Source organism: Phocoena phocoena, chromosome 13 (genome assembly GCF_963924675.1).
Source record: "Phocoena phocoena chromosome 13, mPhoPho1.1, whole genome shotgun sequence".
Classification (NCBI taxonomy): Eukaryota; Metazoa; Chordata; class Mammalia; order Artiodactyla; family Phocoenidae; genus Phocoena; species Phocoena phocoena.
In genome coordinates, this window is record NC_089231.1 from 81,809,974 (window position 1) to 81,822,352 (window position 12,379).

At 48.4% G+C, this 12,379-nt stretch overlaps 1 protein-coding gene across 1 annotated transcript in view; it reads left to right on the top strand.

The window, feature by feature from the left end:
- Positions 1-11,382, top strand: part of HVCN1 (hydrogen voltage gated channel 1) — a 28,355-nt gene extending 16,973 nt beyond the window's left edge. Inside the window, exons 4-8 of the mRNA XM_065890097.1 lie at positions 1,645-1,917; positions 6,633-6,737; positions 8,301-8,532; positions 10,524-10,636; positions 11,000-11,382. Coding sequence (XP_065746169.1) covers positions 1,645-1,917; positions 6,633-6,737; positions 8,301-8,532; positions 10,524-10,636; positions 11,000-11,065 — 789 coding nt within the window. The 3' untranslated portion in view covers positions 11,066-11,382. The remainder of the gene's footprint in view (positions 1-1,644; positions 1,918-6,632; positions 6,738-8,300; positions 8,533-10,523; positions 10,637-10,999) is intronic.
- Positions 11,383-12,379: the final 997 nt, after the last annotated feature.

Genomic DNA, 12,379 nt, shown 5'->3' on the forward strand with positions numbered 1-12,379 from the left:
TCAGTGATACACAGAGACATAGTTCATTCATTTTAACTGTGTATAAAATTCCATCACATGAATAGAGAAAATTCACTTCTCTATCTCCTACCATTTAGGTGAACATTTGCAGTGAACATTCTTGAACATGTTACTGATTTGAGTACATGTGGGTGAGTTTCTCTTTGAAGCCTATCTAGGGGTGGGATTACTAGATCATTAACTAGTACAGCTTCATCTTGACAAAACAATGCCAGATTGCTTCCAAATATAGTGGTGCCAGTGTCTGTTCCTGTCTTCAGGGTTCAGGAGACCCCCTTTGCTTCACACATTCACCAACATTTGCTATTGTAGACTTAAATTCTTGACAGTGTGAGGAACAAAAAGCTGTGTGATTGTTACGTCAATTCACATTTTCCTGAATATTAGTGAAGTTGAGTGTCTTGGCCATCTGGGTTTCCTCTCATGTGACCTGCCTGTTAATATCCACTACCTAATTTTACATGGAGTTGTATTTTTTGGGTAAGATTTCTTTATATATTCTGAACACTAAAATCTTTGTCTATTAAATACATTGGAAATATTTACTCCCAGTCTGTGGTGTATCTGACTTTGTACAGATGTGTGTGTGAGAAAGAGCAAGAGATAAAGGTTTTTAGCTTTGATGAGTTAGGTCTATCCATTTCTTTTGTGGTTTGTTTCTTAGTTAAGCAATCCTTCCCAGACCTGAGGTCATAAAGATACTTGTCTATATTTTGTTCTAAGACTTTTAAAGTTTTTAAAAATACATTTATATAGGTTAACACAACTGAAATTTACTGTGTGTGTGGTGTGAGGTAGGGATTTCTTTTTTTTCCCTGTTGGGAAAGCCAGATATCCTAACCTCTCCAGTGTTTTCTCACTGACCTGTACTGCCATTGCCATCACATCCAGGTTCCCACAGGAACCTGGGTCTGTTTGGGGCTCTTTTTTCCTGTTATGCTGATCATATTGCGTATTCTTGTAAGTATACCTGAAAGTTTTCATTATTGAACTTTATAAAAAATGTGATGTCTGGTAGGGTAAGTTGGGCAAAGGAATGGGAGGATATTTGCTTTTTTGCTTTGAAGTCCGTCCGTCTTTAAACAGCTGTCCATAATGTATTTAAAACAGCACTGGCTGAACTTAGGAAAAATCCGCTTGCTGCTCAGACCTTTCCAGGACTGATCTGTGGCATGGAAGGCGGGGAGGGTGGCTTCACTTTTGTGTGAAACTTTGGGTACTTTTACTTTTGCCTTTGCCCTCTCCCCGCCCTGCCAACTCTCACCTCTGGGGTTTTAGGTTGTGATGTCTCTGAACCATGGGCTGCTCTTCCAGTATTTACATGAGGGCCCGTGGTGGGTGTTTTGCGACTGGGTGGCAGTACCTCTCCTGTTGGTTACTGCCAACCAGACCACAGTGGCAGGCCTGACGGAATCTGGGGTTTCCTGTTGCCTCACCGGCCCTGAGACCCTGGATTCCAAAAATAAATGCACGAGAAACCACTGTGACCTCATGGTCTGTGCTTGCACGGTGCTCTGAGCACGGGGACTGTCTTCACCCCGTGGCCCGGCCCAGCAGGGGCCCTGCTCCTCCAGAGTGACAGATGGGCCACCTGAGCGCTTCCTCTCTATCCCCTCCCTTCAGGCAGTCACCCGCAGGGCCAGGGTGGCTCCCGCCGAGAGGATGAGCAAATTCTTGAAGCACTTCACCGTCGTTGGGGATGACTGCCACGCGTGGAACATCAACTACAAGAAGTGGGAGAATGAAGAGGAGGAGGAGGAGGAGCCACCGCCCACACCGGCCTCAGGCGCAGAGGGCAGAGACGCCGATCCTACCGCGGCCCCTGCCCCCGTGCCCAGGCCCCGCCTCGACTTCAGGACCACTTTGAGGAAGCTCTTCAGCGCCCACAGGTTTCAGGTAGGTGGGCAGAGGCCCGAGATGCCTGGGGTGGGGCAGAGCCGTCAGCAAAGAGTCACGAGGGCAGGGTAGGGGCCCTTCTCTGCCACCAGCTTCTTCACTCCACAGACATCTATGGAGCACTGACCATGTGCTGGGCAGGTCCCATGTGGTCTGGGGCAAAGTAAGTCTTAATCCAAAAGTCAAAGTTCATCACCTGATGAAAATGGATAAACAAAATGTGATCTATCTGTCCTCAGCCATATAAAGGACTGAAGCACTGACACATGCTACAATTCAGATGAACCTTGTCAACGTGATCCTAAGTGGAAGAAGCCAGACACAAAAGGCCACGTGTCTTATAATTCCATTTATATGAAATGTCAGAACACGTAAATCCACAGAGACAGCAGACTGGAGGGAACGGGAGGGGGGAGTGACTGCTTAATGGATACAGTTTCCATTTGCAGGAGTGAAAACATTCCGGAACTAGACAGCGGTGATGGTTGCACAGCCTTGTGAATGTGCTTCATGCCTCTGAACTTTATGCCAGCTTTAAAATAGTTAAAATGGTAAATTTTATGTTATGCAAAATTTACCACACACACACAAAGGAGACGGGGGCGGGGGGGCATCTCTTCTTTTGTGAAGTGATGCCAAAAATATCTGCCTTGCTTAACCCACCGCCAGCCTCCAGGTGTGGTTATGGGGAGACCCTGAGAGGGAGACGCAGACTTCAAAGAATGGCAAAGGGAATGGGACTTCTACAGGGTTCAATGTCTGTCCCAACATCTGCCGATTTTGAAGGACAAACGCGAGTGGAGTCTGGCCAGCCCTGTCTGAACCCCACCCCATGTCCCCGATGTGGGCAGGCAGGTGTCTGGAAGCATGTTCTGAGTCCCAGGAGAAAGCAGGAGGCTCCTTGTCAGCCCAGTCCCTGAACGGAGCCATTTTGGGGTCCCTGCTGCAGGGATAACTACGATAATCCAGCCCCTCCCTAGAGCTAATGTCCCCCCTGGAAGGAGAGAGAAGCAGCCCTTGCCTCTCCCATCACTGACTTTGTTCCATGGTAAAATAGAAAAAAAGGAATTATTTTAGTCTTTTTTTTTCCACTCTCGTGTGACTTAGAGAAACAAAGCAGGCAACACAGCACTCCTGACAGCTTAGTGCTTTCCTCTGTGGCTCTGACAGAAGAGAAGACGTGGTGTTAAGTTGTTGGTGTTGAACTCCCAAACCCTCAATTTCAGGAGAGAAGGAAGGAGCCAGCTTCCTTCCAGCTGCAAGGGGAGCCCTTGGGAGGTCCCACCTCTCCTGACCGGGCCCCCCAGGGGCACGTGGCTCTGGGGGAAAGCAGAGTAGAGATGTTTATTCATTCACTCAGCAGTGCAGTCGCTTCTTAGCTTCTACTATGTGCCAGGGGTACAGCAGTGAGTGTGGTGGGCATGTCCCTGCCCTCAGTCTTGGAGGATTAATGGTCCGTGAAGAGGTGGGCATTCCAGTAATGACATGCTGGAATCAAGTGGAGAGAAGTCCTCTGTAGGGAAACTGAAGGGGGCTCTGAGAGATATTGGGGGTGGGGGAGACCCGACCTAGGATGTTAGCTGGAGGACGTGTGGCAGAGGAGGTGACATTTCACCTGACACCTCAAGGTTGGGCAGGAGTGAGCTCTGTGGATGGGAGGGGAGGAGCTTCCCAGGCAGAGGGGGCCGTGTTTGCAAAGGTCCGGGGGTCGGAAAGGGTCTTCAGTATTCGAGAATTTAAGAAAGGTCCACGTGGCTTATATGTATCCAGTAGAGGGAGAGGAGGCACTGGAAGGCCATCCGTGGGCAGTGGACAGCCATCGTTCTGAGTATGGGGGTGGGGAGGTGTTGACATGAGCAGTTTGTAGAGGGGCCCAGAGTAGAAGCAGGGAGGCCACCTTGGAGTAGGGGTGAGGGTTTAAGGGTTTGATCTCTGCAGATAGAATCAGCATACAGGAAGATTCTGAAATCCCTTTCTTGGGTGCAGTCTCCACCTATTCCCATGGTTTGAGGTGACCAAGGTGACACGATATATAGTTAACTGTTGTCACTTCTCCCACAGAATGGCACAACCAACCAAGGGAGAGAATTTGGGGTGAGTCAGGCCTCTGTGGAAACCGTGGACGGACAGGGTAGCTGGGCTAGGGGACGATGGCCAGGAGCCTCACTTTTAGTACCTGCTCACCGGGGCCGGGCCCTCTGCTGAGCGCTCCTCACATATTATCTCACACGATGCTCCCCTTGTGGCCAACCCGTCATCCCCTGAAGGAAGCTGAAGCTTAGAGTTAACGTTGAGGCTCAGCGGAGTTGAGAGCTGTGCCCAAGGTCCAGGCTAATGGGGGAGCCGTCCCAGGACTTGGTGCCCCACAGTCCACGCTCTGCGCTGCTGCGTGCTGTGGCTAGGCACGGCCATTTTCCAGTGAGATTTGGAATTAACCAGCTTCCCTGAATTCTCAGCATTTTTCTTTGTGATGTGGCTCCCTTCAGAACTAGTACTGCCTTGTGAACTGGCAAATTCAGGGCCTTAGGGATTAGTTCATAGAGGCTGCGGTTGGGACCTGGGCATTATAGTTTGTGACCTTGGGTCTCTCTCTCACTTCTTAAAATTGAGGTGAGATTCACATAAAGTTAATCACTTTAAAGTGAATAATTCAGTGGCATTTATTTAGTACATTCATAATGTTGTCCAACTGTCAACCACTATCTAGTTCCAAAACATTTCCATCACCCCAAAAAGAGATCTCGTACCCATTAAACAATAATCCCCAATCCCTGATAAACACTAATCTACTTTCTGTCCCTATTGATTTGCCTATTCCGGACATTTCATATAAATGGAATCATAAAATATATGTGGTCTTTTGTGTTGGGCTTCTTTCACTTAGCATAATATTTTCTAGGTTCATCCACGTTGTAGCATGTATCAGTACTTTCATTCTTTTTTTTGTGTGTGTGGTACGCGGGCCTCTCACTCTTGTGGCCTTTCCTGTCGCGGAGCACAGGCTCTGGACGTGCAGGCTCAGCGGCCATGGCTCATGGGCCCAGCCGCTCCGTGGCATGTGGGATCTTCCCAGACTGGGAATATATATATATTATATTCAGTCTGTTTTTAATAACTCTGTGCCTTGGTTTTAGACCAGATGAGCTCTTAGATCCCTTTAGGTCTAAAAACCAAAGAGGGAGGGTGGAAAGAAAGAAGGAAAGAAAGACTTCACCTGAGGCTTGAGTATTTTTTTGGCTGCGTTGGGTCTTCGTTGCTGTGCGTGGGCTTTCTCTAGTTGTGGCGAGCAGGGGCTACTCTTCGTTGCAGTGCACGAGCTTCTCATTGCAGTGGCTTCTCTTGTTGCGGAGCACGGGCTCTAGGCGTGCAGGCTTCAGTAGTTGTGGCACACGGGCTTAGTAGTTGTGGCTCGCAGGCTCAGTAGTTGTGGTGCACAGGCTTAGTTGTTCCATGGCATGTGGGATCTTCCCGGACCAGGGATTGAACCCACGTCCCCTGCATTGGCAGGCAGATTCTTAACCACTGAGCCACCAGGGAAGTCCCTTGAACCTTTACTAAGCTACTGAATTTGGATTTGTCTGAAAACTTCATTACAAAGCACTTTGCCATACAATTTTCACAATAAACCATGTCATCAAATACTTAATTACTGAAATAATTACTACAGGTTGAAATGGTCAAAAGGTTTAATAGTCCACTCTTTATAGGCCTGAACTTGTTTAATTTCACCCTGAAACTGTAGAAACTGCCAAAATAATGGCAGATTAATTTTCAGAGATCAAAATCTATCTACCTGAGAGTGTAAGAGGCAAGGCCCTGGGGGAAGTAAGTGATGGTCCAGTATTTCCAAGGGAAGAGAAGGGTCACACAGTGTCCTTTGGGGTTCCTCCCGTTGCTGCCATTTCCACCACCACCATGTCATCCCCAGGGTCTCCCCAAATGCCATCACCTCCACCCCACCTTTAATGTCCTCACCATCATCACCACCTCCGTCACCATGACTACCCCCACTGCCATTGATAAGACCACCCACTCACTTCACCCTGGTCCCCACCTTCCTCCCCCCTCCAGCAGGTCACAAAACCCACGGGATTCTTTCCTACAGCAGCTCTTCTCTGTTCTCCAGGAGACGCAGGACTCCCTCCCCCTTCCCTCCCAGCGAGCACATGGGAGTTGGGGTGGGTACCTCACGGCTCCAGCCAGAAGCTGTTTCATGGGCACAGTGGACGTCACTCTAACCCAGCTGCCTGGAGGAGGCCGTATCTCTGAGGCTGGATGTTTTAAATTTTAAATTGCTTATTGAGCATCTGTTCTGGGCATACCCTGGCAAGAGCAATCCCCAGAACTAGAAAAATAAATGCTTTTAGAAACTTTAGTATATTTTGCCATCTAGGAATTAGCAGTTTGGTTGGAGAGATGCTGGGAAGCAGTGAATTTACGAGTAAGAGAAAGACCAATGGTGACCGAGGGTCAGTCATTGGGCCACACGGAGGCTTTAGGAGGACAGGCACTGCCCAGGGCTGGAAGGAGGGGCTCCTGTCCAGAGGAGCTGGCCCCCAGCAGGCTCCCTGCAGGGCGCTCGGGCTGTGGGCAGTGGCCTACCATCCTTGGCGTCTTTCCCCAGTGGTTTCACTCAGATGTTTCCAGCCCTTAAAGATGAAAGGAGGGTCCCCATTGAGGTCTCATGGTTTCTTGCTTCTTCCCTTGGTCCACAGGTTATCATCATCTGCCTGGTCATTCTGGATGCCCTCCTGGTGCTCGCCGAGCTCGTCCTGGACCTAAAGATCATCCAGCCTGACAAGAATAACTATGCTGCCAGGGTAGTGTGTCCCCAGCCCTTTAATGTGGTTCACTCTGTGGGTGGGCAGGGTGGGGCAGCACCTGCCTTGGAGTAACCAGGCCTATTTGAGGGTAGTTTGATTGGGTGCTTTCAGTCAAAGAGCAGAGAAAATGTCTTCCTTTCCCAATTATAGATACGAATTTACTACAAGCAGGAAACCTCCTCAAGTCACTTGATGGCTTGAACCTTGAGCTATCCTAGACCACTGAGCTGGAGTTTGTCACTGATTATCAAACCAGGAGCATGATTCCTTCCCATCCCCCAGAGGAAGACGAGCTGTTTTTCCTCCTGTCAACATTTTGACGTGGTCCCTGTGCTGGAGCCATTTGGGGGGGATGTGCCCACCATTTATTCCCTGATTCACAGTTCCTGCCTGAGCCCATCCCAGACATTCGCCCAAAGGGCAGTGGACACACTGAAAATGCATGTGCGGCCCATCACCAGTAACTGGGGAGAAGGCCAGGGGCTTAAAAGCATCTCCCCACACCCTTTGAAAAAAATTCAGTGGACAATGCAAAAATGTCTTTTCAAATGGTAAAAGAGCAGGCAGAAAATATTAAACCTCCTTCCTACTCGTGGCCCCTTTCACCACGGCAGCCGTTAATGTTTTCTTCTGTGCCAACCCAAGTCCTCCCATAGATGATTATCTTTCCTCTCCCTGTTGTTTAATAGAGTCAGTAATATACCTCCTATACTGTCTTGTGCCTTTTTCTTTACTTTTTATTATGAAAAGTGGCAAATATACATTTTGCTGTATTTGCTTTCTTTATATATATACATATCCACAAACACACCCCACACCCATCTATTTTTGTCTGACCATTCAAAAGTAAGTTAGACATCACGGCACTTTACCCCTAAATACTAAATATCCAAACTGTCCCAAATTTGGTCACTGTGAGCCTCTTCGAGCTGACTGCTCTGTCCTCTTGACGTGACTCCATAGCCTTTGAGCGTTTCCTTGTTTTCTGGCCCTGGATGATGTCCCAGCTCATTCGTACTTTCCCTGCCCCAGAATGGAAAAGGTTACTTTAGTGAAGGCTAGTATTTATAAATCAAGATCTGGGAACTCTCTTCACTTACCATCTTACCATCATTTCTAGTCGATACATACGGATCAGCCTTGGTCTTTTGAACAATTGCGTAATGCTCCATGTGGAGATACCATAATGCATTTAACTAGTGCCCTAGTCTAGTGGACGTTTCTGTTGTTCTCCAAACAATGTAGAAAATCTTTTGTTCTGCAAATGATGTTGCAGTAAATATCCTGTCTTTGTGCATGCGTGAGCTTTGCAGGGCCAAAGGGCACGGCGGATGTTTTCAACTGCCATTGCCCCATTGCCCTTCAGAGAGCAACGTGTGTGCTGTTCTCAGCCACAGTCCGGCACGAGAACAGCGCCTGGTGCTGGCAGGAATTTGGGATTGGTCAAATGAATGGATTCTCTCTGTGACTGGGCAGGGGCATTCAAGGCCAGCTTGTCCGTGTGACCTGCCCCAGCCCATGACAGCCTGAGTCTACTCTGTATCTCCTTGTCCCCTTCAGGTGTTCCACTACATGAGCATTGCCATCTTGACCTTTTTTATGATGGAGATTTTCTTTAAAATATTTGTCTTCCGCTTGGAGTTCTTTCACCACAAGTTTGAAATCCTGGACGCCATCATCGTGGTGGTTTCCTTCGTCCTCGACGTTGTCCTCCTTTTCCGGGAGCATGAGTTTGAGGCTTTAGGGCTGCTGATTCTGCTCCGCCTGTGGCGGGTGGCCCGGATCATCAACGGTATGTCCCCTGCACTCCTGGGCTGGGGGGGTGGGGGATGGGACAGTGGGTGGAGCCTGGAAGGGGCGCAGAGGCCCTGGTCCTCCTCCTCCTGGCAACCAAGAGAAACATGGTCTGATTTGGTGTCCCACTGTCACCTTTGTGGCTACAAATTGACACCAGGACATGTGCTCTGAGAGGAAGTGGCTGTCTCCTTCAGACTCTCATTTCTATGATTACTGAAAGGTGGTTATGGCAAGGGTTAGACTAATCCCTGATCAATCCCTGCCGGCTTGGTTCCCAAAGCACCTTTGTTTTTCATTTGGTGTTTCCTGGAGAGTGTTCTACGAAACCCCATCCCACCTTGGGAGGGGCACCTTCGGAAGGGGAGCAAGGAAGCTGAGAAATGCTGTACACTAGACTCTGCCCCCTTTGAGAAAGTCACAACACGAGTTAGCATGATGAAGGCTCTGAGAACTGTAATTGTTTTCCAAGTTGACCAGTTCAACACTTTGGGAGGAAATAACACCTATGAGCGTGCTGTAGACTCTGGCTCTGTAGGACACACTTGGGGAAATACTGCTTTACCGTATTTCAGGTACAGATCCTCTTCCTCACACACTCTCCGTTGGTGCAGGGAGCCTCCATGTCAGAGAAGCCATTTGTGCTGTGGTTTTATGTGGACCTAGTGACTGGTTAGCGGTTCAGCCATCAGCGAACTAGTCAGAGTTGATCAAATGCCTGTCCTCAGACGTGCCGCACCAGAATCACGCTCGACACTTTAAGTGGAGAGTCTGGTGCGGAGCCCAGAGGGAGGTGTCCGTCTGTGAAGCACTCCCAGGTGACTGGGTGTCCAGCAGGGTTGGGAATCCCTAGACTAGTGCCCAACACGACGGGCTGTGGGTCGCTGTCAGGAGACTGAGCGACAGTGCAGCCTGTTGGAAGCAGGCCCATCCCCTGCTGCGGCCGCCTGCTGTGGTGCCACCTGGCCGGGGAAAGGGCTGTGCGAGCGGCTCTGTCAGGCATGTGGGCTTTGGGGGCGGCCAGTTCAGATCTAGTGATTAAAGTAAAGCCTATTAAGAACCTTTATTTGGGTTCTGTCAAAGGAAATAATGGAGGCTTTTCAGATAATATTTTAGATGCTTATGTCGATTTTTTCATCTAATCTAACAGAAAAATACTCTCTGCAAAGGTTATGTGAGGTAGATAGACCATGACTGATTATAAATGACTCATGAAGCAGTTACTACCCAGTACTCTCACATCACACTGTTGTGAGATTTGTCCATTTTGTCTAAATGGCAGCGAGGCATATGACTGGCTATTGCCCGTTATTACACTGCTATCAAATTTAGTAGCGTGACTGAAGCAACACAAGGCTAAACCGGATTCAGTGAGACAACCAGGAACACTGTGGACCAGGGACGGCTACTCCCAGGCCTTGTGGGCGCCACACGTGTGGGGGAAGGTCTGGACTCCGTCACTCACACTTGGAAAGGGGCGGAGCGGCCCTACTGCAGCCCAGTCTTTGAGGCCGTGTCTGCAGTGTGGTGTGGGCATTTGGGAGCGCCCCCCCCAAGCTCCCAAGCCAAGATGCAGGTCATTGCCTGACAACTGGCCATAGCTCTGGAGGCAGAAAGTTGGCAAAGTGACAGTCCCAACCCCAAGCTTGAGCATTTCCAGGCTTGCACTTAGTGCCTTTTGAACAACTGCTGCTAAGTAGCAAGACTGTTGTGAACTGCCCCCTACTAAGGAGCTTAACCTTCATCTGGTCAGTGATTATTTTTAAGGATTTCTCACACCAGAAAAGCCAAAGAAGTATTTCACAGCTGGGTACTGAGTAGCTCAGAAATGAAAACTCTGACCCTCCTAGTTCTGATGCCTTTAAGCCATGATGACTGTTTTACTTGTCACCACTCTTCCCAGTTATACATTTGTAAGGAATACAGTTTTTTTCCCAAGGGGCTAAATTAGAGACCAGTATCATGGAGACCCTCGCAATTATTTTTCAGGGATAATTATCTCGGTTAAGACACGTTCTGAACGGCAACTACTAAGGTTAAAACAGATAAATATACAACTGGCCACCAAGATCCAACACCTTGAATTCAGCTGCTCTGAGAAGGTAAGAAGGTGTCTGGGAAAACGCCCTCTGTGAACACAGATCGTTCCCTCCCTCCAGCACTGAGCTTCTCCAGGCCAGGCCTCTGCTCACTCAGTGCCCTTAGCCTGGAGCCCACTTCCCTCGGTCAGGCTTTCCTTGTCCTTTCGGATTCAGTTTAGGTGTTGCCTCCTTCCCTGCAGCTTTGCCAGGTCTCTCTCCTCACTGCCATCGCTGCTGGGCCCCGGCTGACTGATTGCATGAGGAGTATGGCTTTCATTCAGCTCTGCTTCCCTGTGCGTGTCTGCGGCTCACTGTGTGACTGCCACATCCCTGGTGAGGCTCAGAAGGTAAATTCAGTTATTTGTCTGCTTTTTGTAATAACAGGAACAAGAAATTGAAAGACTTAACAAGCTATTGAGACAGCATGGACTTCTTGGTGAGGTGAATTAGAGGCATACCTGCTCCACCCACCCCAAAGGGAAGACCTGCCTCACGGGCTTGTGACGAGGAAGACAGCCGCCCCTCCTGGGGCCACACTGGGGAGAGGTTTGCTTTGATGGCTTTGTCTCACTGCTGCCAGCTCGGATGCTGGGGGACACAGTCTTTCAGAGGCTCTATTTCTTCCTTGGTGTGACTGAGAATGTCCCATCCCATTCCCACCCCACACTGTTTAACAAATGTATCATAAACTATATTTTTCTCATGCTGAACACTTGACTCTTGCTTGAAAATGAACAACAAGCTGGACAATTACTAGCTGTATATAAAACTTAATCTCATCAAATGTACAGTTTTCACAGTTCACATGTATATTAAGGAACCAGTGCATCCTTTCATATGACCACTCTGAAAGACAAAAGAGAAAAAAGAGAGCTACCTTAGCTATCAGCACATTCTAGAAAAATATTTTCTATTTCCAAGCTATTCTAAACAGCTAATCACAATGTCCCCCAAGGGGCTTGTTCTCAAGTACCCAGCCCCTCCTCTGCGTCCTCCAACTTTTAGCTGGCTCCACCCAGTTCTGCACCCTGACAACATTTTTCTCAATTACTGTACAATTAATGTATAAAATAAACTCTCTCCTTCCCGCAGGCCCTCCTACTGTATTCTTTCTAGGTTCAACTGCTTGGAATCACTCTGTGGCATCCTATACCAGCCCACTAGCTGGAGAGCAAGCTAGCTCCAGTGCCTGGTACAGAAGTAGCAATTAGACCCAAGACTCCACTGTAATTAACATGACATTTGGGGGAAGATCCCCTCGTGAGGCCTTGTACTCTACTTGCATGATTTTATACAACTTGCTATTTTTGTACTCATTTTAACGGGACCTGAAAAGCCTGAACTAAAAATAATATTTTAGTATATGTGCTGCCGAAGCGAGCACTAAAAATAATATTTTAAAAAATAACTCACATTAAAGCAGGGGATGAATAAACTGGATAAACCCTCAACGCCTGCACTACTTCAAGGTCTGTTCTCTTTACGTTCTTCCCAAAGGTGCAACTTGGCTCCCGCGTATGACCTATGTATTGAGAGTACTGGAAATGGCCAAGCCAGACCCCTTCTAAAGTCAAAGCAAGTAGAATGAAATTCCCAAAGGGAGAAAAGAGAGGAGGGAAGTGAGTGGAGAGGGGAAGTGTGTCCATCTGGGGTCAACCTCAAGGGTTATACGTATAATAAAGTGGGATGTCTCCAAGGAGCCCTGGGCCCCACACATGCTTGATTAAGCAGGTGTGGTGTAGTTTCCCTATTTAATGACTTACG